This window comes from Ochotona princeps, chromosome 27 (genome assembly GCF_030435755.1).
Source record: "Ochotona princeps isolate mOchPri1 chromosome 27, mOchPri1.hap1, whole genome shotgun sequence".
In the NCBI taxonomy this organism is placed as follows: Eukaryota; Metazoa; Chordata; class Mammalia; order Lagomorpha; family Ochotonidae; genus Ochotona; species Ochotona princeps.
The window spans coordinates 4,865,347-4,891,521 of NC_080858.1; the positions used below are offsets into that span (position 1 = coordinate 4,865,347).

The 26,175-nt window shown below is 45.8% G+C and overlaps 1 protein-coding gene across 3 annotated transcripts in view; it reads right to left on the reverse strand.

The window, feature by feature from the left end:
- BICD1 (BICD cargo adaptor 1) overlaps window positions 1–26,175 on the reverse strand; it is a 162,023-nt gene that overhangs the window by 14,755 nt on the left and 121,093 nt on the right. For 2 of the 3 annotated variants that reach the window (XM_058655878.1, XM_058655877.1), the window contains exons 4-7: window positions 25,687–26,116; window positions 16,358–17,448; window positions 11,349–11,500; window positions 8,180–8,387 (exon numbers count right to left, since the gene is read on the reverse strand). In XM_058655878.1, coding sequence (XP_058511861.1) covers window positions 8,180–8,387; window positions 11,349–11,500; window positions 16,358–17,448; window positions 25,687–26,116 — 1,881 coding nt within the window. Of the gene's footprint in view, window positions 1–200; window positions 210–6,941; window positions 7,136–8,069; window positions 8,388–11,348; window positions 11,501–16,357; window positions 17,449–25,686; window positions 26,117–26,175 lie in introns of all 3 variants that reach the window. The other variant, XM_058655879.1, reaches the window with a different exon arrangement.

Genomic DNA, 26,175 nt, shown 5'->3' on the forward strand with positions numbered 1-26,175 from the left:
AAGCTCTCAGAAAGTGTTTATTCCTTAAAAAAAAAAAAAAAAGAAAGAAAAGAAAAGAAAAAGAAGGAAAAAGGTTTCATAATAACAAGCTTCCTAAAAATCAAAGTGTTTGATTCTTGCAAATTCCACTAAAGCAAAGCTGTTCAGAATACATCTACTTAGGAGAACACAGTTAACCTACAATCTTATAGACAACTTACCTCTTTTTGCTTTTGATGTCAAGTAGTGCATAAAAAAAGAAAAAAGTTTAACTGATTCTCTTGTTGTTACACAATGGCTTACTCCAGAAATAACTATTCAGGGTCAAGTGCTACACTGGTTTTCAAAGGAAGCTATGAAAAGTGAGGAGGCCAGGACTGCCTGGGGCGTCAGAGACAGCTGCAGGTTTGCTGGGGCAGCCTTGTGTGGGGTGTGGGCACCACTGGACACAGCGAGAATGGCACCCTTTCCTACCTTAACTTCCTAGTCTCCATTGCCATGATCTACACTGATTTCCTATGCACAGACAGACCGACAGGATCTTAAGTACAGGTTAGGACAGAGAGAGGGGGCAGAGATTCACCCTCCTTCCAATCATGCTCTCTCCAGCTGCCTGCAGCAGTCAGGACCGGGCCAGGCCAGTCAGGAGACCAGGGCTCCAGCTGGCTCTCCCATATGAGTGACAGGGGTTCAAGTACTTGGGTTGCCATGTGCTGCCTCCAAGGACGCATCAGCAGGAAGCTGGATGGGAAACAAAGGTGCCAGGATTCAAATGGTCACTCTTACACGGGATGCAGGGGCCCCAAGTGGAGGCTTAACTCCCATGCCACAATGCTGACCAGTTTATAACTAGAAGAAAACAGCTCCTTCAACTAAAACATGAAACAAATCCAGGGTGTATATTCACTAAAAACAAGTTTAGTTGAAACGACAGTCTTGTTTTAGAGATCATGATTCTGGAAGATAAGTGTATTTTCAGGTTTATCTTTAAATGCAAATTTTAAAACTTATGCACAACTGTTTCCTTAAAATAATTATTATAAGAGGAACGATGGAAGCCAGCCCATGTTCCTAGAACATTCCCTGCCTCATGCTGACCCAGAGCAGCCCTTTGGAGGGAGAGGGGCTGGTGCACATGACACAAACATGTATATATGGCAACAGATAAGGAACAGTTGTTGGGTGCAGTTAATGAGAAAAAGCAAAATAAAATTGCCTTTGTCAGGTGTCACGTACAAAAATCCTTCTTTGTATAGTGCTGAGTGCCTGTCAGTCACTGAACTGCTGGCTGTGAGGTGACAAAGGACAATGAATGGAATGGCTCTGTGACATCTTGATGACTTCATGCTTTCGAAGGTAAAGACAGGAAGAGATCAGGCTGCCCATTTTGAGTTGCATTTTTTTCCCCTTTTCCCTCTCTGGCCTTTGAATCAGAATGCTCTGGGGAAGCAGCCATGAACATCAGCAGGCCAAGGAGAGGGGTGTGGCAGGAGGGCCATGCAGGGAGGGGACCTGCCAGAGGCACCTTGCTGTCCCATAGCGAATGCGCTGTTTAACTTCTAGGCCACTCTAAGTAGTTTAAATGTAAACACTACATTTCCACTCAGTCAGTTAAATGAGCAGGGGGGCCTCCCATGCGTGGGCTGAGCTCTTGGCCACAGATGCTGCTCAGTGCCCTTGGGGCTTGGGAGAGCCCCTGAATCTAGGGTTGGCACAGACTACAGAAATGTGCTCACAATCACCCAGGGCAGCGTGGGACTGCTGGCGGGCACCACGACAGCCTCCCTGAACACCATCAGCGGTGCCCAGACTCATGAGGCAGTGTGTGTGTACTCATGGCATCTACACCCTACCTGTGTGGGCAGGGAAGGCCCACTTTCTGCTTTGAACACTTAGTCCCTAACACACAGACACATTAGAAGCTTTGATAGACCCGAGAGTCAGACTTTCCCTTGGAAGCTGAAGAATGTGGTGCTGAGACACTATTTTTCTCCAGACCAAGTGATACAGGGAATAGCTTGGATCCCTAGCACCAGAGAGCCTCAAAGCTGGAAGAAGCCTCTCCAGGACTCCTTCAGTGGGCAGGAGGACGGTGAGCCGACTAGCAAGGGCTTCCCTGGCTTCCTGTGGGAGTCTCCAAGAACTTCATGGAAAACGAGCATTGTGATAACCACCCAGGGATTACCAAATTCTTTGCACCAAAATAAACTTTTCATTTAAAAATTAATAGATGCGTGTATTTAAAAGGCAGAGTGACATAGAGATTAGAGTCTGGGAGGGAGGAAGAGAGGAGAATGAGTGAGAATTTTCCTTTGGCTCATTCCCCAAATGCCTGTAACAGGGGGACATGTACATTACAGGGACCTAAGTACTCGGGCCAGCATGTGCCACAACCCAGGAACAGTAACAGGGAAGTTGACTGGAAGCATAGGAATAGAACCAGCACTATGAGATGGGCATGCCAACAGAGGCTTAAGCTACTATGCTACTTTAACTTGCTCCTTTAACTACCTTTCTCCATGAAGTTTTTAAAGTATGCTCATGTTAGGACTTTCTCTTAAATGTGCCAGACATAGCCTGCATATAAGACATCAAGCTGGAGCAGGTGTTTGGGTGCAGTGGGTTAAGGTATTGCCTGTGATACCAAACCCCATCCCAAACTGCTGGTTTGAGGTCTGGTTTCTCACTTCTGATTCCAGCTTCTTGCTAATGTACTCTTGGGGGCGGGTGGCAACAGAAAATGGCAAGGTACTGGGCCCCATGTGGGAGACACAGATTGAGTTCCAGCCTTCTGGCTTTGACCTAGCTCAGTCCTGGCTGTAGCAAGCACCTAAGGAGTGAATCAGCAAGCGCAAAATCAGTCTCTCTCCCTGACTACACTATGAGTGTCTTGAGGAACAGGGGTGGCACTTTGCATGAATACCATTGTACTACATCAAGTGCCAAAAGTATCCGACACCTAACAGGTGCTCAAGGAGCCGGATGCATGGTAAGTCCTTGGTAAATAAAATTCATCCAATCCTGATGAAAAAAGTCAATGAGAAACGTGCTTAAGGAACATAGGATTGGCAGTGCAAGCAAGAAGCAGAGCACTCCATGTCCACTGGTCTGACTTAAAGAAAATGCAAAGACCATTTTGCATGATGGACACATCTCTGCGTATCGTCGTCTAACAGCAAACTTTTGCATGTAAAGCAAGCATGCTTCTGTAAGCTGCTTTAGAAGTCAGTACACAGAAGAAAACCCTCAGACTTCAAAATAACACCTTCTCTCACAGCAGTTCAGTTGTGGTTCCAGAGAAAGAGGGAGGGAAAGAGGGAGGGACCGGAAACACTAGGAGAAAGCTAAACACCCATGAGGAAAGCTCCCACGTGGAAGGCAGGGAGTGGAGCACTGGGCTGCCACTCCACAGGGACATGCTCTGCTCATGCATTGCAGTCAGATGCTCACGACAGAAATAACACCACAAGCCCGTGCCTGTGAGTGGTACAGACTCCCCCCACACATTCTGATTGGCCATTTTCACCTTTTGGTTAAATGATAAGATACTGTTTGGTTATGGTGACTTGACTTGTGTAGGCCTAAGTAGTGAAGGCAAAACATGAACTCACTAAGGGTTGCATGAAGACACACAGCCTCTTGCCTAGTTACTGCCTCCTTGACAACCACAGGGTCCCTCCAGATTCAAGGGCATCAGAGCTGTCAGGCCCCCTCTCAGTCTCACTGGCCATGGAGACCGCAAACACCGAGAAGGGCACACAGGACACACTGGTGTCTCAGAGAAGCAGAGGGATGAAGTCAAGCGCAAAGAGCCAAGTGTGACCTTCTAGGAAGTCTAGCACTCCAGGGCCTGAGGCCACAGGAGCTGAGCCAAAGGGGAAGACCAGGGCCCAAGGTTCCCCCACGAGGGTCTCACCATACAGCAGATCAGCTGGGGCAGTGCACCGCTCGGTCAGTGCAGACGTCCGTGTTTGAAAGTCAGTGTTGTTTGAGAGCGGATCCCCAGAAATGAGACCCTGTGTGGTGGGATGCTGGGCTTTTCTGCTGCCTGCCTCACAGACGTGGAGCCAGCACAAACGCAACTCTGGGAGGGTAAGTCATACATTCCATGCTCTAAATTCTTACACAAGATTTATATATATATATCTCAAGTCTTCCAGTGAAGGATAAAAAGCAAATTAAACTCATTTAATTTTTACTTATATAATGACTTCAATGCTCCCCAACAGTAAAATAACCTGTATTTGCCTGTAAGAATAATTAAAGTCATCTAAGAAAATATTAAAACTATATTTTAGAGAACAAAGCTTGTCACAAAACACTCTCATAAATAAAGAAGCAACTGTCCTTTAAAAATGATTAGTGTATATTGTTACTAGCAAATACATTTCATAATAATCAATAATTTATATTAAGGTCATAAATAAAAAATGCTCATAAAAGCTACCATTTCCAATGGGTTCATGACATCTCTTGCACACAATACAGGATTGGCTTTATATTGCATATTTCCTTCTCTCAGCTTAATGAAAACATCTTCTACAATAAAAGCATCACAAAAAATAATTTAGCTAATAAAATACTACTGAAAAGGCAAGTATTCATGAAATAAGTTTGGTGTACAGAGTTTCTATAGTAATCCATTTAATAGGACTTTTTAGAAAATGCTATTGGACTTATCTAGAAAGAAAGCATTCAAGATTGATTTTGTTGGATCCAAGATACAGAATTTAAAGTTCTTCAAAGTATAAGAAAAACTTGCTATTTTCCCCTCTTTTACTTAAAGTTCAAATAAATGCTGAGACATACGAAGCACATTAGGTAGTCATTACAGTGATTTCCTAGCCTTGTCATGATTCTGAATCCCAGCTAATCCTCAGCGCTCGTCTTTTATGTAGTTATCCTGGGAAAAGCCAAGGACAGTCTCTGACTTTCCAAAACAAAAGAACGTAAGGTGGCAGGCTGGCCCTCTCACTCATATCAGCTCAGCAGCCAGAGCTGTGCAATGTGTGTGGTGGGTAGGAGAGACGCATGAAGAACTGGAATGAGTGACAACAGGAAGAACATTTGGTCGGGCTTCAAGTGCCCTGATGGATCCTTTCTGAAGGCAACATCAAAATGGAGCCAAGCAACATCAGGGTGGTTCAGTTTTAAAATAGTTGGTTCCCATTTGAGAAGAAACTGAACTAATGAGATGCCAAATACACAAGAACATCCCCAGCAGCCTTTGAGAACATAACAACTAATGGAAAACAGCAGACAACCAGAGGGAAGAGGTGATTGGTGCAACACCGCCTGATGTCAAAGCCAGCATGACAATAGCCTTTCAACATAAAATAAGACCAGGCAGCAGCATGGGGAAGTTGATGATATGACAATGGCTCAAGAATGTAATAATGAGATAAATACATATTCATGCAAACAAGAGTCAGACACACAGAAATGAAAATAGCTATTGTTAATATTTACTCTTAACTTTTAATCTTATTGGCATATCAGTTATTAAATTTAAATACAGCAGGAATGATATTTATGGCTCTTACCTATTTCTTTTTTTAAGTTCTAGGAGGTAGTGTTTGAAATATCAAAAAGAAAAAGTCTCCTGGGAAGTTCTGTCTAAGGCATGTGTCCTGATCAGTCATTATGACTAAGGTGACTTCTGGAATAGTCATTTTAGGATACCTTGCAAAAGGGCCTAGACCAAGAGGACTGCAATTATGAAAGCAAAAGAGCAGCCACCGTTCATGTAAGTGTACAGCTTGGCTGTCGGCCATTCCAAGTCATGATCGCTCCTATAAACTCTCCAGGGGTGTTGAGCATCAGCGTGCATTTCCATACTACGTCTTTCAACCCCAACAAGTAGGCTACTGATAACGACTCAGACTAAGGAAAGCATCTGAGAACTAAAGGCTGGGGGTTTCCTAACAGCAATTATGGTAAAAATGAAAGTAAAATTTTTAAAAAAAAATTCTCTGGCAAAGGCATCAAATTCCAATGCTACTGCAGGGACCAGAAAGTAACAGAGGTTCCTAGAGCAGGCTGGGGACTGCAACAGGGAGGGGTGGGGCCGGGAACAAACTGCAGAGCTTGCCTTGTCTCAGAGCAGCAGCCAACACAGAGCTGCCTGGGTTGGTAGGAATGCAGGCTCCTCTAGAATAGACCATAGTTAGAGACATTCCTGGGATGCCTCTGAGTTTGTAACTCCTGACAACTAAGTTGAATGCATTTTAACAGCCGAATTACGGCCATCCCTGGGCTTTCCAGTTTGTCATCTCTGACCCACATGTAAGATGCTGGGATTTCTCAAAGGATGATCTTGATCTGCCAGAATCACATTCTCTTTATTAGCCATAAATCACAGTTTAGGCCTTTTCTCTGGGGAAAGTAAGAAGCAAACAAAAGCTAAAGCAAACAGGAGCACATTGGTAAGCATAAACCCAAGCTTGCAAACTGCAAGGAACTGATCTTAAAAAGCAAAACCTTCGAGGATTTGTGGTTTATTTTCTTCCTCATGCCTGAGGAGACATTCTGAGACTCTGCAGAAGGTCAGCACAAGGGCAAGTTATCAAGGCAGCTCCCTTTGCTGAAACTACATTAAAGATGTCAGAAACACAACATGTGATCAAGAAGTGTCGGCACGAGCCACCAATCCTGCATAGAGTCCAGGGTCACGCCCTGCATTGCACCTGCCGCTAATGTCCCTTTCCTATCCCGTTCCTTCCAACTCCCACTCTCCATCCTTGGCTGTGGGAAGGCAGCCCATGACACTGCCGCGGAGGGATGTCCGGCTGCGGCTGAGGAGCCAAAAGAAAGCCCAGTGCATGGCAGTCTGACATTAGTGCAGGACTCATCCAAGGCCGGCTCTGTGGCCGAGGGGTGGGCAGGGGCGCTAGGGAGGAAGGGGAGAGCCCTCTATCTGGCTAACCGCTTGCATCACATGCACCCAAGGAAAAAATGTTTACCTGGTGGAGCCACGGTTAACCTTTTTTCCTTGCTGAGCCGCTGCCCTTGGAGGAATTCACTCATGGAAGGGGGGCCCTTCGGAAGAAATGATTCTGTGGAGGTGGGATCAGGGGGAACTCTTAATAAATGCTGTAGGTAGGAAGCCCCTGGTGTCCTGGGACGGCTCTGATCACAAAGGGGAGGTGAAAATTGTCTTGCAGGAGATCCAAGAAAAATACATATAAAAAACAAAAAAGTTTCACTTTAATTATCTTTCAATGCCTCATAAGTGACAACATCATTTATATCTGCATTTACTTTAATATTTATATATATATGCACATATCTATAAATTAAAGTATTTGCTAATTGCTTTAGTTTTCACATCAACATAAAACCCTATAAGAAAATACGTCTGGATGCTGGAAAAGAGATTTATCACAGTTAATATGATCCCCAGATAGAAAAGTATCTGTACTATTTGATTCTTAAAAGAAAGTTCCTAAAAATAAAAATGGTTACCACCAACTGGGAGTAAAGGGTCAATAACTTGACAGCTAGGACTCTGGACAAAGCTTATAAAACTGAGCCACTTGAACATTTTGTGAGAAGTTTCTCAAAGCAAGATACATATGCTGCAAGAAAAAGCACAAAAACCTGCTTGTAAACAAGGACTGTTTGTATTCCACTCCATTTCACAGAAGCAGAGTTGCCCCAGGCCAGTCTGTCACCAAAGGTGGTGACGTGCAGACGTGGGCAGGCCTCTCCCCAGAAGAGCCCATCCATCCACACCTGCACCCCGGCACAGAGCAGCAGGGAACCAGCACTGCGGGCAGGGGCTTGGTAAGGTTGAGAATGGCCTTGTGCCCGGCGTTGAACTTTTACCTGCTTGTTCCCTGCCCCCCCTTTTTTAAGACTGGGGATAAAGGACAAGCACACTAACGCGTATCAAGAGCAGCACAAACATCAACAGACGCTTCCAAGTGCTATTGTTAAGGTTAAGGGTGAGGCAGGGTCCGGGACAGGAAGGAGCACACAGAGTCATCACAGACCAAGAGGCTCCCCGGCAGGGCAGCCAGGGCCCACGGGTGCACCGCTCCCTCCCGTGGCCACCGCCCCCCCGCTAGTGAAGATCGCTGCATGCATACCTTTTCCTCTGAGTGCCACTGCTGACCCGAATGTTGGGTGTCTGTGGGCCCTGACTACGCAGGAAGTAAGTGTCTATGGCGGGCAGGGTGACTGATGCTTCCCCACTTACTTTAGGGCTGCCGAGCTTGCTCTTCCCAAGCTTGCCTTTGCTGCGTCGGGACTGCTCATGGTCAAACTCTAAGTCCTCCAGCCGCTGCGTCAGGGCGAGTTTTTGCTGGATAGCCATGCGCAACAAAGTGTTTAGAGTCTTCTTCTCATCCTCTGCGGCTGCTAACTGCCGCTGCATCTCATCCAATTGGGTGACGTATTCATCACATCTGGACCCAGGAGAGGAAGAACGATCAGAGCGGGAATCTCAGTGACACCAAAGGAGGGAGTCTCCCCACAAAGCCCAGCCGGCCGCCCTGGTGCCCAGCCCTGCGACCGTGCTCAGCGGAGGCCTAAACACAAGCATTTAGATGGCCAGGGCCCACTCATGTCATTTTCACCACAGTATTTCAGTGGTTGTCCTACTTTGGTACCAGTTACTGGTAATGTCTTGCTGTGCCTAACTTACAAATAACACTCAGCCACAGGTATGAGTGTACAGGGGAAAAAAAACCCACAGTGTAGACAAGGGTTGAGTATGATGCAGTTTCAGGCACTCACTGGGCGTACCGGAATGTATCCCATGGCAAAGGGGGAACTACGTAGTGAATGAGACTGGGATTTGGAGATTAAAACAAGCCATCCCAGCCACAGCATGACAATAACCTGCAATAGAAGAACTACAAAGAATGGAGCGGACAATGGAGACACGGGTCTACTCGGGGCCAAATACACCCAGGGACAATGACTGTGGGGCTGCTCTGTGGTAGCCGAGGAGCACATAAGTGTCCCAAATGTCCCCAGCCTGTGCTGGGAAGGACAGCAGCTCTGTCTATGGCATAACACTCTATGGATCCATGTGCAGGTATGCTACAGTCTATGCCCACTGCCTCCCAAAGAATCAGGTATACAAGAAGACATTTCCCTCCTGACCTATGCTCTCAGGTTTTATTTTAATCCGCTGCAGACTGCGGATGCTCCAAGTTGCCTGAATTAGAAAACACTATTCTCAACGACATTCTCACATTATTTAAGAAGCTAAGATGTGCCCAGGGTCTGATACAGATGGGACAGGCTGTCAGGTTTTCCACCTGTCCTGTAGCACAAACGCATGTCCAAGGACCTTTCTTCCCCACCAATGGACAAGCTGATCCCAGTTACATCTGGAAGGAAGTGGGGTGGAGGAGTCAGCTTGTTATTCGGTTATCCCCTGAGTTTACCGGCCTACTAGGATCTGAGTTACAAGCACCTTTCACTCACCCGCACAGAGCGACTTCAGGCAGTTATGCACAAGGCACGGGCTGCCCAAACTATGCAAGTGGCTCTAGCCTGGGGCCCTGCAAGGGGAAAGCAGGCCCTGAGGTGTGAGAAGCTGATCCCCGGGAGGGGCCTGTGATGGCTGATGCTGTGTGTTAAGCAGCACCACCGGGAGATCGAAACTTAGCAGAACTCCATGTGACTTTCAGGACCCGGGACTGACTGTCGCTGGTCAGATGACTACAGTGCAGTGGGAAAATCCTGTGGAGCAAGGCTGCTCCCATCTCTGAGCAAACATTTGAAAATGGATGAGCTGGGGGTGATGATTCGTACCTAAAGAAGACTGAGGCGTTAAAAGTCCAGTTAAAATCATTTTTACCTTCTTCTCAAGAGGAAATTTGTATTTATCTGATCCTAAATGCAATGCAGACTTCTTTCATTAAAGGGGGCTGTATTCTATCCCCCAAATGCCAACCTCTGAGTCCCTCCAGCCAGCTCCCCAAATATTTATTTGGATCCAACCTTCTCACTGCCACCTGCCAGGATGTCAGTGATCAGGGTCAAGTCTGCACCATCTCTCACCTAACACACAAAGGAAGCCCAGCGGACTCTGGGCGATTCTGACAGAGCCCAGCTTTTCTCTCCTGTATGTGGGTCACCTACAGGTAAGTTACACTTAATCTGCAAGTACAGTCAGCAGTGTTTTGTGAATTTTGTGTCACACAAGTTGCAGAACTGTCCTTTGAGGAGGGGTATTGCACTGCGACAGCAAAGGAGGCATTTCAGTGGTATATACTGAGAATCTCAGCATGCCAAGCCTCTGGAATCAGGGCACGTTTTGCTGACTGCTTCAAGTCAGAAAGCTAAATACAGCAGTGCTTTATAATGAAACTGCTGGGAGGAGGTTGAAACTAGTATTTGCATAATCATTTGGACTATGTGAAAATTTTGCATACATATTTAGGCAATATATACATAAATACACATACATGATTACATTTTAGAAATTATAACTTAGGGGTCATTGCTGCGGCTCATCAGGCTAACCCCACTGGCTTGCAACAACAGCATTTCGTCTCAGAATTTGAGTTCCAGTTGCTCTATTTTGCTTTGGCATCCTGCTAATGCTCCGGGGAGGTACCCGGAGATGGCCTAAGGGCGTGGGCGCCTGCTCCCACATGGCAGATCTGGATACACCGATTTAGCATTGGTTGTTTTGGCTATTTGGGGAATGAACTATAGGATGGAAGATCTCGCTCTTCTCTGAATCTCTCTCCTTCCTTCTTCTCTTTCTTTTCTCGTCTCTACCTTTAAAGTAAATAAAGTTTAAAAATAGTAACTTAATTCACAAGTCATGAAGTTTTTATTAGCTGCCATGATAAATACTGATCTGATAATGAAGGTATCTTCTCTGGAGAACATCTGTTCATTTATTTTTAAAAAATTGTTAACTTTTATTTGAAAGGCAGAGTTACGGGGAGAGGAGAAACAGAGATCTACTGCCCAGTTCACTCCCCAAATGGCCACAATGGCTGCAACTGGGCTGGTCCAAAGCCAGGAGCTTCTTCTGGGTCTCCCACATGGGTGCAAGGACTCAAGCACTTGGGTCATCTTCCACTACTCTCCCAGGCACATTAGCAGGGAGCCGGACAGGAAGTGGAGCAGCAGGGATACTGGCACCAAAGGCAGAGGCTTATCCTACTACATTATGGAGCCCACCCGTGTTACATTAATTTAAGCATATTTTTAGGGAGCAGAATTGCCTCATTGAGGGGGACTAGTATCGGCTCTGGAAAGCAGTATGGGTGCTTGTGGTTCAAACAGTGGGCTTGGAAGGTCAAGGGCTCTCCTCATACCTCAAGGTCCTCGGCCATGCACCAAACTCACTCAGGGCCTCTGGCCCACACCCAACTTCAGGAAGGCAAAACAGTTACCTTGTGGCAAACATGGCTCTCAAGGATGAGAAGGTGGCAGCGTCCTCTTTCAAAGCCTTCAGTTCATTCCGAAGTTTGGTCATGGTTTCCGTCACCATCGCCTTTTCATTTTCATACTTGTTCTTGAGGTTGGCCAGCGCTACCTCAGCTGTCTGCAGCAGAAACAGCACAGTGCTTACAAGGTGCACACCAACACCCATACCACACACACCTGCCTGCCACACCTGGTGTGTCATTTCACAAATGGAAAAAACAATTGGTTTAGCTACCATTACTGATTTGAAAGGCAGGGAGAGAGAGAGAGACAGAGAGAGAGAAAAAATGAATCTTCGATCCACTAGTTCATTACCTAAGTGCCTACCAGGAGCCTAGAATTCCATCTGGGCCTGCCACTCATGTAAGAAACCTGATGGAGTCCCAGGCCTCTGGCTTCAGTCTGGCCCAGCTCTGCTGTTGAAGGAAATCGGTAAGTGAATCAGCAGATAGAAAATCTCTCTCCCTTCCCTTTCTTTATCTCCCTTTCTCTGTCTCTCAAATAAATAAATCTCTTTTTAAAAAAGAAAGAAATTGGGCCCGGCGGCGTGGCCTAGCGGCTAAAGTCCTTGCCTAGAACGTGCCGGGATCCCATATGGGTGCCAGTTCTAATCCCAGCAGCTCCACTTCCCATCCAGCTCCCTGCTTGTGGCCTGGGAAAGCAGTCCAGGACGGTCCAAAGCCTTGGGACCCTGCACCTGCGTGGGAGACCCAGAAGAGGTTCCTTGTTCCCGGCTTTGGATCGGCACAGCACTGGCCGTTGCGCTCACGTGGGGAGTGAATCATCGGACGGAAGATCTTCCTCTCTGTCTCTCCTCCTCTCTGTATATCTGACTTTGTAATAAAAATAAAAAAGTCTTAAAAAAAAAGAAAGAAATTAGCAAAGAAACATGGCTTACAACTATATTCAAGTATTTCTGTATGACTGGCACTCTGAGGGCCTGAAACATAAATAAAAGACATAGATCACTGCAATTTATTATATGTTCATGTTATGTCTAAGGAAAAGAACTAAAAAAGAACCTATCATTTTCTTAGTCTTTGTATGCAACTTGCTCAAAAAAGTGGATCATAGTCAAATTCATTTTTTCATAACATCTGTAAAAGCAGAAGTTCTAAAACATTGGATGAAATGAAGTATTTATTTGAATCTGGTATATGAGCATGTCTGAAGGTCTTGGAATTACTAATGTTTCAGATCAAGAGCTAACCTGGCACACAGTAAAAAATGAAACACACACACACACACACTGAATCAATGCACAAAAGCAACAGACCTTTAGGGCATGCCTGTTTGAGGCAAAGCACATGGCATGCATCTGGGATCCAGGCCAAACACGCAGGTTTTACGTAAACCAAGGCAGTGCATGATGTAGGAAAAAGTCCAACACCTAATGAACAAGTCTGTCCCGAGCAGGAAGAGCCTTTACTGTGGGATCCCCAGAAAGACCACCTCTGGCTTTTAACATTTCCTTTTGTGCCTGAAGTGAACAGCTTCAACTTATTAACACAAACTGCTGGCACTGATAAAAACAGACTGCTGCTTTGTTTCAATGAAATCAACAACAGGCTGGGGAGGTCTGGGGACATTTTGATTCCTGAATGGCTTCTTCCTAGTTTTGGCTGAATTTAGCTTCATATTAAAATGAGGATTTTCTCATAAGATACTTACATATTTTCTAGAGCACTAATTTTTGAAGGGATCTTCAGAAATATTACAATTTTTTAAAAAACCATTCAAAATACAGGAATGGATCTAGTGGAAAATGCCAGCTGTTGAGTTTGTGGGTTTTTAAAATTGATTTGCTTAAAAGGCAGGAAGAGATGAACAAAGAGATTTTTCATCTGTTGGTTCACTGCTCATACAGCCATAGTAGCTGGGGCTGGTCTACCCTAAAACCAGGAGCCCAGCAACTCCACATGGAAGGTAGAAGCCAAGTATTGGGCCATCTCCACTGCTTTCCCAGGTACATTGGCAGGAAGTTGGATAGGAAGCAGAGCAGCCGGAACATGAACCTGTGCTTCAACATGGGATGCAGGCAAGTTCCAGGTGTGTCTCAAGTGGTGGTTTAACCCACTGTGCCACAATGGTAGCACAATGGTAGGTTACTATTTTTTTTTTTAAGTTTAGATACATTTTCTTTCTTTTTTTTTTTAACAGATCATTAGTTTTTTAAGTTGTGAAAATGTAGATGCAACAAATACTGAGCCACAGAGTCACAAAACTAGTGTCGGGAGGAATGGGAGGAGGGAGATGACAGGGGGCGAGATCTCACCAGGAAGACAAGCCCATTCATGATCTGCGAAAAGCCCCAGTGCCAAGCTCTGCTTGTGCTTCTGTTGGCTGGCACACGGCACCAACCTTCTGCAGAACCAAGGCGTCGTAGACAGCTAACCGACAGCACAGGCTCACCACATCCTCCACGCCCTCCAAAGCAAACTCGCTATCCAGTGTGTTCTAAAACACGACATATCCGGCCACAGAGGTCAGCACAAGCACCCCGTGAAGGCACACAAGGTCCTCTGTGCGTCCAGTCGTCTCTGCAAAACCCCTCCTTTTCCTTAAGAAACAAGTTCGGGAGTGACTGGCTCTGTGCTGTCTTTTTCAGCTCCTTTAGGAAACACGGGGAGCTGCCTCTGCAGTGTCCCCCTCATCAGACATTGGGTGGGTCACCCAGCCGAACTGAGCCAGGGAGCCCTCTTGTGGGCGGGAGGAGCTGTGCACTTGGTTTCTCTGAGTCTTCAGCAGCTAACAGAGTGGGCTAGGACAGCGGACTCCACACATTTGCTTACTTCATCAGAAGGCACCATCTACCAAAATATCCCCATATACAATAACAAATGTGAAGAGCACACAGAACGCCTATTTTAAAACGGGAAGATTCATTTTTTCTCTGTACCACGGATCTCTCATTTTAGCATTCATAATTAACTTTTCACGGTGTCTGAATCTGACGGGTGACATCTGCTAAGAATGACGCTATTTATGGGACATCAGCCCCAGCAATAGGCCTAGTATCAATCAAATGTAAGAGGGGTCTTCAACAATTTCCTGGAAGACACATATCAAGTTTGACGCCCAAACAAAAGCCACTTTCTATTTTCATTCTATTTTCTCACAGACTCTTTGGAGGGTGCTCCTTTGACAACTGTGTGGCTAGAAATGTGCTTCCCTTAAGTTTTTCTTACTGAGACCATGTGGGTGGTGATCCTATTGGCACCACAAACTACCAGGAGAAGCATGGTTTATGTCACTCTAACAGGCTGGGAATGCGCTGCCTGTCAACAGTGACAAGCTGTGTGGAATTCCTAGCAGGTGTCTGGTCCTTCATTTCTGCATACTTGCTACCTCCTTGGAAATACAGACTCGCTGAATGCTTGCTGGTCTCTTCTTATCTATCCCCTGCTTCAGTTATGCATCTGCACAGTTTCATACATCAGGGTTCTGGCTTCCGGGTATTCAATCTTTAGGAAAAAGTCAAGAGAAGTGGCTTGACCAAGAATGCTCCAGGAGTTCGTGTCCTGGGTAAAGGTTGCTAGTCTTACCAACATGGCATTGATGATGTATTAAATACTCTTCATCATCGTGTCTTTGGATCGCAGCAGAGTAGTGTTAAGAAATCTCTTTATTCTGGCCTAAGTTGGCAAGAGATTCCTCAAATTCAACATTCACCCAAACCATTTTTATTTCCTTAGGGTGACAAAGTCCTATTTTGATAAATAATATTTTTATCTTTGCTACCAATCTCCAATTTGGCCCGCTACACTCTGTGAACTTGAGATGAAGACTAGAAAGCTGCCTGGTAGATGACTTAATGATGACGTGGAGTCCCCCAGACGATGGGCAAAACAGAACATCATCTGACTCGGACGTAACCTCATCTCCAAAAGCACGCATTCCCACGCCCTGCTGCTCACCTGCGCTGCCTGCTTTTGCAAGAAAACACCTGACATTTGTTGCTTTTCATTTCAATGCCAACATTTACTTAGCTCCTTTCTCAAATAGGTGCATCAAAGGCTATATTTTAGAGCAATAACTGAATGGAAGCTCAAAGTATTTTTCCCACCCATATTTCATAGCACTTCTACCTAGGTGCAACACATGAATAGAAAATAAAATTAGTCATCAAGGAGACCTCTATATACATCAGATTGGTGAATGCTGTCACATTCCTACTTATTCCTGAAGGGCAGAGCAACGGCTGGGACAACCTCCTTGTGGCTTAAGGCCTGAAACAGGCGACCCTATGTTTCAGGCCCGAGGTCACTGGTGCAGCCGAGCTCCTGCTCTAGCTTTCCCACTGCTGACACGCTAACACGGCTCCATACTGTGTAATCCACATGTAACTAGCTTCCTGGTTTTGTGTGCATCTCTGAGTTCTCCCCCACCTCCACTGCTCCATCGCCTCCCTCTGACAAGTAATCCCTGAGTTCCTCATTCCTTGGATTAACCAGGACTTTTTGTTTCTCTAGATCTAAGACAAAGGGCAAGGTTCTCCTCCTTGATCTTGTTTCAACTCTAGAAATCACATCTTGACTCTCAACTCCCCCAGTTCCAAAGCCAGGGCCTGATTCTCGCCTCTCAGACTCCTGCATCCTGTTGCCCCAGCTACCTGCCAGGGCACCTGTTTTTCTGGCTTTGTCTCCCTGGAAGTATAAGCGACCATGCCAGCCCATCCCACCAGCTCTGGTTTCCATATTTGTTTAGCAGTGCCCAAAGTGCACCTGCAGCTGGTCACCTCCTGCATTCCTGCTTTAACTTCTCCTCCTCTTCCTCCACCACGCTGGGCACACCTGCTCCTGCTCTTCCTTCCACCCACTCATTTAGAACAATGACGCCATTCTGGTTCAGCCCTGGGACATGGTCTGTCTCATTCCCCCACCACCCAGGGATCTAAGCTCTGGCCTCAATGACACTGGATACCCAACACATCTAGGCAATCGGAGAGTTTAGCAAGCCCTGCGAAGCGGGTTACCTGCTTGTTGGCTTTCAGCACTGCCCGCAGCGTGGCGATCTGCTCCCGCTTGGTGCTCAGCAGGGACTTGAGCTTGAGGATCTCTTCCATTAAGGCCTCCTTGTCTTTGTCGATCATGGGGGCCAGCTCCCGCGCCGCTGCTCGCTGGCGAGACAGTTGCAAGGACCGGTCCACAGCCTTCTGCAGATGCTTGATTTGGTCCCGGATTATGGCATTGAGGTTGTAGATGTTCATGGGCTCTTTGCGGATGTCACTTGTATCCAACACGGGAGAAGATGGTGGAGCGGTGATGACAGGAGAGATGGTGGGGGTCTTGGTTGGACTTGGTTCTTTGCTGGTTTCTGTGTTTTCCTTTGAAACAGATTCAGATGAGGTCCTTGTTTCTACTGGGGATGACACACCCCTCCTGGCTAATCGTGGTGACAAGAGTCCCCTGGGATCATCAGGCCCTTTAAGGCTGCCACTGCGCGTGACTCTGCTTTGCCTGTAGTAGTCCAGCATGACCCTGTTGGGAGTCTCGTTATTACACAGACACACATGGTGGTAAAGCTGGGCCAGTTCCTCACTGAAGGTCACTAATTCGTCCTGGGCTGTGTTAAGGGTATTGTGATTTTCATTGGCTATGCTGGTCATCTTCTGCAATTCCTTCTCCATGTGGGCCATCTTCTCACCACTCTCCTTGCTGGTCTTCTCCAGGCTCGTGACCTGCTCGTCATACATTTGGATCTTACTCTCATACTTGGCCTTCTCCTCGGTATGGTTTTCTACAGATTGATTGTATTTCTCCTTGAGAGCCTTAATTTCTGCTTTCAAATCAATCACCTCAGTCACTGCCACCCTGTACTTGCACTCCAGGATCTCTAAGCCGTTGATGTCCACTTCATAGTCATGGGCCTCCTCCCCGGAGCCCCGGCCCTTCTCGGTGTCCAGCTCAGTCTTGTGCTCCTTGCTGCTCTGCAGACCCCGCATGGCGTTGACGTGCTCCGTGAGCCGGTGCACGCGCTCGTGCTGCTCCGTCAGGGCCCCCTTGGTGTGCTCCAGCTGTGTCTGGGACTCCTGGAGGTTGACCAGCAGGATGGCCTTTTCCCGCTCTACCTGCAACAGTGAAAGAGACACTGAATGACCTCTGCGCAACACGGCTGCAGCCCCAGACCGCTCTTGGCAGGGCAAGGACACCTCTACAAGCCCTATTGTTGCAAATGAAACTGCAGTGCGTTTTCTCATTTCAGCAGTTCTGGTAAGTCAGTCTAAAAATATCTCATTCATAATACAGTATCTGATGAATAGCCAAGCCAGTTGAAGGTTTCATAAGGGTGATTGGAAATCTTTCAGATATTTTGCTATGGGCATTACATATAATCTCAGTGAACATGGATTTCACAGGATTTGCTGCTTTTCTCTTTCTCTTGAAAAGAAAACAAATTTCCTCAGGAAAAAATAAATCTAAATACCATTTGACTAATATCATGGTTCCAGATAAAAGCATTTCCAAAAATCCCTTCAGTAGGAGAAGGCTGCAGAGAAAACAAAAACAGGATTTATAACATGTACTGACCAGGTCTCAGGTTTGTTTTAGAGGCAAAAGTGTTATGATAAATGAGGCAAGGACTTGAGAAGTTTACCAGGTATATTTTGCCAGTTCAAAATTCACAGAGACATTTTCCAAGTCTAAAAGGAAAAATACCCATTTGTCCAAGGCAGCACCTCCAGATAGCACCGAAGAGAACATGTGTGCTCTTTCCACACATGGCATGGCCTTCCACACTTATTTCTGACGAAACCAAACAAACAGCATCCAGAATTTATCTATAGGTCATATCCTCCACCTTAGACAATTAAGACTGATGTAACAACAACAACAACAACAACAACAAAAAAAAAAGACAATGACTGCTAAACCACAGATAATTCTGTGATAGGGTTAATTGTCAAGGTGAATGTGTCTCTGAAACTTGGGAATCTCCTAAGAAACACCTGCACCCTGTTTATGGGAAAACCCTGTTTCTTCTTCTTCTTCTTTTTAAAGATTTATTTATTTTTATTGGAAAAGCAGATATACAGAAAGGAGGAGAGAAGAGAGACAGAGAGGAAGATCTTCCGTCCAATGGTTCATTCCCCAAGTGACCACAACCGCTGGAGCTGAGCCAATCCGAAGCTAGGAGCCAGGAGCTCTTCCAGGTCTCCCATGCAGGTGCAGGGTCCCAAGGCTTTGGGCCATCCTCAACTGTTTTCCCAGGCCACAAGCAGGGAACTGGATGGCAAGCAGGGCCGCCGGGATAAGAACCGGTGCCCATATGGGATCCCAGTGTGTGCAAGGCGAGGACTTTAACCACTACGCTATCGCGCCGGGCCCAGGAAAACCCTGCTTCTGTGAACACCAGGGAGCGAGACAGGAAACAGGAATGATCTTGGAGTTTTTAGAATTCCCAGAAAGGACAGTTACCTTTGAGGCATGCTGTTTACTGTCTACATTGAAGTGATAGGATTGGAATCCTGAACTTTTGCATTGCAAACCTTTATTGAAGTAATTGAATCAGAATCCTAAACATTGCAAATTTTTTACCTGCTTTTTGCTCTGTCACAACATAACCCTTCATTATATATTTATCCAATATCATATAGTTATTGATTTTTTCATAGATAATTGCTATTAAAAATATTTACTTTGATGCGCTTCTTGTTCTTAGCAAAGAGGCAGCTGCCCAACTGGATGGACATTAAAATCATTTCACTTGCCTTGGAGACTTGTAAGATTCCTTTAAACTCCAACAATTTCACAAAACGCCACTATTATATTTTCAGTTATTAACTCAAGAGTACTTTAAATGGTATTCAGATTTTAAAGAGTAGGTGCTTAACATTCACTGTGTTCTGCATTTATAAATGTGCCTTAAATTTAAAATTACTACATGTTTCAAGTGTTTCTATTTTAATCTCCACTTGCAAAGATCGTATCCAAGGAAGACCTGCTGAGCCGATTACTGTCTTCTGTGTGACCAGGAACAGCTCTTCCCTCTCCCTTCCTACAATCTCCATCTTCTTTCTAGATCTGGGAATTTTGTTTCTTCATGACACATCTGGTTATTTTGCCAGAAAACCCAAATGCAACCTTTGTAAACTGTTTAGCATAAGTATATAGCATATATTAGCTATTATTATTATTATTGTTATCATACTCCACAGAAAATATTTTTAATTTCATGATGTGTGCATTGTTTACAAAACATTGTGCTCTAAATTCTTTTTAGAACGTATAGCAGTTACCATTAACACTTACCACCGTTAAGGAAAAATGAAATGACCTTCTTCTGTAGAAATGATCTGTTCCTTTAATTGAAAGGCAGAGAGATACAGGCACGGGGGGGGGGGGGCAGTGGGGGAGGGTGTGGGACGCGAGGCGGTGGCAGGAGGGAAGAACAACACGACTTAGACAGGCATGTGGAAGTCAGGAGCTAGGAACTCAATCCAGGCGACCCACCTGGAGGCAGAAGCCAATACCACTTCCTCCCTGGATCTCTAGTCACAGCAGCTGAAATCAGAAGCTGGAGCTGAGTGTCACACCCAGCTACTCCAATAATGGGACCCCAAATCACACCTCTACTGCTAGACCACGTGCCCACCCTAAAACTGACTTTGAAAGAGCAGATCAAAACATAGTATGACACTACTTCCTTCATATCCATGTGGATATGACAAAGCATGTCAATTTTAGTCTTACAGAAACAATATTTTTTCTTCTTCCATGTGAAACAATATACACAGTTGTAATGCTGGAAAACAATCCCAACGTTTTTCTCCTGCTGAATCTGTACAGACATAAAGTTGAGGCTACGGATCAAAGGCCAGAAATTCAGCACAAGAACACAGGACTCCTTTAAACCTATTAAATACTTAATTAGTTTTTCCAGACAGGAGCCACTTATTTTATTCTAACAAAACTCATTAAAGCACTTGGCTGTCACTGGAAAACGTCAAATATAATCTCTTTGGAATAACTGGGTCTTAAGAATACCAAAATACTTTATCCAATAATATCCTGAGATATTTCAGAGGATAAAGGATGACACTAATTGAGCTGCCTGCTCTCAAAGTATATTGTCAGGTTCACAGAAATCCTGGAAGGAATAAAATGTTCTTTTATTGTATTTTGTACTTCTGTGTTATGTGAAAGCCAGCATGACTAAGGACATTCAAAATAGTTTTCTAATTTGTTATATGAGCTAGAAGACATATGTGGGCATTTCCAAAATTGTGAGGAATCTTTTAAAAAGTTCACCAGTTTGAGCCTGTATCACATTTAATAAGATATTGTGATGTAATCAATGAACCAATAATCAATGTGAGTCAGACTGCTTATGATCTATATCAAAGAATTGTAAAACCTAATACACTCTTAAGACCCTATGCTTCTCGGTAATGGGGCGGGAGAACAGAGAAATCTTCCATCTCCTTAGAATGTGTGAGGAAAACATGAAGTATAACCTATCAGGAACATAACAGTTAACTTATAGACAACAGACTCAAATCAGCATTAAACAATAGTAAAACTACAAAGACATATAGGGGGGATCAAGAGCGATCCTGACAACCTCTTATCAGCAGGTCATATGCACAGAGCAGGGGGGACCACAGAGTGGAGCAGGCGGAGGACCACAGAGTGGAGCAGACCACAGAGTGGAGGAGGCTTGTATCCCAACCCTGGAGACTCCCGGATCCTCACCAAGGACTATCAGTATGGGCACCAAGGACCACATCCCAACTGCCAAGGAGACCACGGGGAATTGGAGTGCCTTCGGAGGCCGAAACTCTGAGGTCATTCACTCCTGTTTGGATCTACCACATGGGATGGAAGAAGCCCAAATCCTTCCTCGCAGGATCCGATGTCATCGGAACAACAGCCAGGAGCCCTGAGCAGTCTGCAGAAACAGAAGAACAATAAACTCCCTTCGGGACTAGGGAGGGGAGCTTTTTCTGGTCCTTACTTAGTTCCAACTTTAGATCCCCACCCTCTCCTGCAATGACCATCAGGGTCGCTCCAGAGCCCGCTGCCTAAAAACAAAATAAAATAAACAAACAAAAAAATTACAATAGATAGAGAATAACAAGGAAAGCTTAGAACCAAACAGATAACCGTCAGCGTGGACTCACATACACCTATTAGGTAGTACATGAAAGTAAGTTACTCCTCACTAGGGTATTGAAGATTTCTCTGCACACCCCTCCTAAAACTGTTCTGTGCCTTAACTGTTGACATATGCCTTGTTAAAGTTATAAGCCAGTTTGGTCTATCCTAAAATCCTCCAAGTTCAGTAAAAATTATGCTTCAACCCTATAAATTGCTAAATGCAAAAATGAAAATAGACACGAGACAGCTGAATAGCACCCTATAGCCATTTTAAGGTGTATAGCAGCTGTTGTGTTTAAACCAAAATAGAAACATCAATTAAGTAGTCACAGGAAGTGGTTAAGAACTTGCATTTTCTAACATATCAGTCACTCAATACCATGTCAATTAACTCCATAATGTTGTAAACTGTTGTTGATGTTATGTTATGGCTTTTAATTGGTCGGGACGATATTCTGCTTTAGACCAGAGATGTTCTCCCCAAGAAACTGTTGAATTGATCTGGACAATAAGATGCTGAACTCTATGCATGGTACATGCTTGCAATGAAAGAAGCATGACTGGATTTGAACTGTAATACTGCAACAAGGTGGAGTAATCCACCATGGGGGAAGGGTATGGGGATGGGTTGGGGGGACCTCAGAGCCTATGAAATGGTGTCATAAAATGAAATGTAATAAAACAAAAGAAGAAATCTTTTTAAAAAAAAAGTTCACCAGTTTGTATTTGAGTTTGTCTTAACTAAACGCGGAGCCAAATTGGGAATGCAAGCCCCTCCTACTCTTGCTCCCTACATCTCAGGGACTGGCAGCACACCCCTGGAGGCCCGGGGTGAAGGTGCGTGGCACACCGCTTCCTGGGGTCCTGATGGACAGTCCCTCATGCAGAGATTGCCCTTGCCAAACGTTCTGCTAAGGGAGCAACCCTTTTCAGACCTTCCAGACCAGCAGACCTAACCACCATGCAGCTGTCTTCCTAACACAGGAACCACATCTCCTCCTGAGATCAGTGCAAAAAACAATGGCTAACAAAAAATAATAGTAAGACACCAGAAAAACAACCACAAAGCATCATCAACTCAAGGCCTTGAGCATTTCCTGGGCAGCAGGCCCACTCAAAGCCTCAGCACTGACCGTCTCTTAAGCCTTCCCAACACTCTGAAGGGGGAGGCACCACTGGGACTCATTTCACAGACAGCAAAGCGCTGTTTCTCTAAGAAGGGCTCGCACCCAGCAGCTGACCCTGGAGTACTCTGGGTCATCACTTGGGCTAAGGAGCAGGAACCAATGTTCGCTGGTTAGAACCGGAGAAGCTACCCCTCCAGGACCACAAGGGACAGTGGCAGATGGCGAGCAGCAGTCCACGTCCAGCACAGATGACCACCAAGAGCCACGCTCCTGCTGGAACTCACTCAGCTGCTCTCCACCGTTCGTCGCAGTACAGGGGCCACCTTTCTCAGGCTTTTGTTCTACCCAGTTTCTACCATGCTGAGAACTAAATGTGACAACTGCTCTCAAGCAACAGATGATCTGGTTGGAAACAGCCTGGCCCCCCTGAGCTCTTCTCTGGACAGAGAGCAAACAGCCTTAACCTGCATTTTTTAAAAATAAAAAACCACCAATAGAATACTTCAAAAATATGTTAATCTAACTTAATCTGGGACACTCTTATGAAGATACATATCATGTAAAACTTTTTTGAGAAAATTTATCTTTTCTATTTTCACTAAGCTGTTGCCTTAGTAAGTGCTGGGCAAAAAAGATAGGAAAATTACTATCTACGTGGATCTTGATTTTGCGGCCAGGGGAGTCTGTATGACACTCATTATTCTTACAGATTTATTCCATTTGAAAGGCGAAGTGACAGAGGGGGAGAGAGAGAGAGATCTTCCATCTGCCAGTTCACAACCCAAGTGCCTTCAATGGCCAGGGCTGGGCCAAGAACTCTAGCTGGGTCTACCAGAAGTTCAAGTCTTGGAGCCACTTTCTGCTGCGCTCCCAGGTGCAATAGCATGGAGCTGGACTGGAAACAGAGCAACTGGGACTTGAACTGATGCCGTAAGATGGGACAGCAGCAGCTTAACCCACCGTGTCACAACACTGGCCCCATGTGCTTCACTCTTTGTTTGTTTGTCTGTTATCATATTTAAACTTAGCAGTTTTTAGTATTCAAGCAAGATTTTACAGAACTTCATGCATTTTAGGATAATCAAAACAGTCTTATAACTCTACAGCCTATATATTAACAACTGAAGAGAACAGTTTTACGCGGGTGAGCAGAGAAATCCCCAATAATTTAGCAAGTGAGGAATAACTGAACTCTACATCCTCCCTAGTGAGGTCTAGGAAAAGCCAAATCGGGAACCTTACCAGCAGGGTACAGACTGAGCAATTATAGGCCAGCGGATTTTTTCCTGTCTGTTCAAAGCTTTCTAGATTAGTCTCTGTCTATCTGAGATAATTTTGGGGCTACTGAGTGACCCTGATGGTCAGTGCAAGAGAGGACGGGGAGTCAGAGCTGGAACTAAGTAAGGACCAGAAGAAAGCTCCTCTCCCAAGTCCAGAAGGAAATTTACAATTCTTTTATCTCTGAGGACCACCCGGGGCTTCTGGCTGTTGTTCAGACGTCACCAGACCCTATGAGGAAGGTTCTGGGCTGCTTCAATCCTGTGTGGGAGATCCAATAGGAAGTGACTGACCTCAGAGTTCTTGGCCTACAAGGCACTCAAATTTCCTGTGATCTCCTTGGCAGTCGGTTTACGGTCCTTGGTGCCCATACTGATAATCCTTGATGAAGTTATTCACTGCTTCTGTGGCGAAACATGCGCTTCACGCTTACCCTCTGAGCTTCGGTCAAAACTATCACTTCTAAAATGAGGTCCCTTTTAGCAGCATGCCACTGGATATGGGAAGTGCACAGTACGTTTTCGATGTGCTTTATTAACACAAACCTGTTCACGAGCTGACACCATTGGCTTTTTTTTTTTTTTTTTTTTTTAAAGATTTTATTATTATTGGAAAGCCGGATACACAGAGGAGGAGAGACAGAGAGGAAGATCTTCCATCCGATGATTCAGTCCCCAAGTGAGCCGCAACAGGCCGGTGCGCGCCAATCTGATGCCGGGACCAGGAACCTCTTCCGGGTCTCCCACGCGGGTGCAGTGTCCCAATGCATTGGGCCGTCCTCAACTGCTTTCCCAGGCCACAAGCAGGGAGCTGGATGGGAAGTGGAGCTGCCGGGATTAGAACCAGCGCCCATATGGGATCCCGGGGCATTCAAGGAGAGGACTTTAGCCGCTAGGCCACGCCACCGGGCCCACCATTGGCTTTCTTATCTCTTACTACATCTGCTAATTTTATTTAGCCATCATCCTTTCCATGGCAGCAGAGAATTATAAGGTCTGCTTGCCATCAAAATGAGTCTCCCAGAGTCTTGACAGGCCTCTAATTACCAGACAAGCACAAAGGCCTCAGAGCAGGGATGGGGAACATTTTTCCTACCAAGGGCCTTTTAGATATTTATAATAGTATTCATGGGCCATACAGAATTCTCAAAAATCAGCCTGCTAGTGGTTGCTTTGGCAGGGCCACACCAAATGATTTCACCTGCCTTTCATGATGCTGGGACAGTAAATATCCTATCCCTGCCCTGGTAGGCAAGAATGAGTTGGAGGAGAAAGCCCAGATTCCTGATGGCACAAGTATAAAGAGTCCAACAATTTACAGTACAAAGAAGCCCCAGGTGGTGGTACTGACAGTGAGGCTGTTCCGCCCACATTCCCATTAGCACTGGATTAAGGCAGGTAAGAACCCTGAGCAAGACTTGGAAAGAACAACCTGAAAATCTGTCAACACTAGGCAAGGTTAAAAGTTAGGACTCTTTATTTGATTTGAAGATGCTAAGCGCATGTTTCAGGTGTATGCCTGTTCTGCATTTTCAACCACATGGCATCCTGGCTAATTTACATATAGGAAGTTTTTCTGCCCTTGAAGGCACACAACACTGTTGTGCAACGGCCCCTCTCACTGGAAGCTATAGGTACTGTGTGTTGTCACAGAAAATTGTGTTTTCTAACTCTTCTCCTGTGCATCACGACACTGACTTCTGTCAGAGCACAACACGAGACTAGGAAATACCCCACTCTCAACCCTCCCCGCTCCACACGACTCTCGGGACACCCGTGACAGTTGCCCACGTGAGGCACCTACCTGCATGAGCTGCTGTTTGAGCTTCTGTATTTCGGAGATGTTCAGCTCGCTGAACAGGTCCGAGACGGGATGCAGGGGCTCCCCTTTGCGCAGGGCAGGTGGCCGGTAGTCTCCGTTCAGCTTCACCAGGGGCCCGTGGATGTGGCCATTCATCTTGTCGTCGTTGTTGGGCTCGCCGCCGTCCTCGGCGAACTTGAGCCCGTCCACAGCGATGCTGAGGTGATTGTCGCTGAGGCTGATGTACTGCGAGAGCTCCTTGCGCAGGCTGTTCTTCTGCTCCCGCTCGTTCTTCAGCGTCTCCAGAGCCTCCTCCAGCTGGTGCTCCGCGATCTCCTTCAGCCGCGTGGCGTCCTCCAGCTGGCTGTTGAGCAGCACCGTCTCCTCCTCGAAGCGCTTGATCTCGTGCTTCAGGCCTTCGTACTCCACCTGGATCAGATAGGACAGGGCAGATTCACACAGCTAAACTTTAGGTCTCACCCATCTGC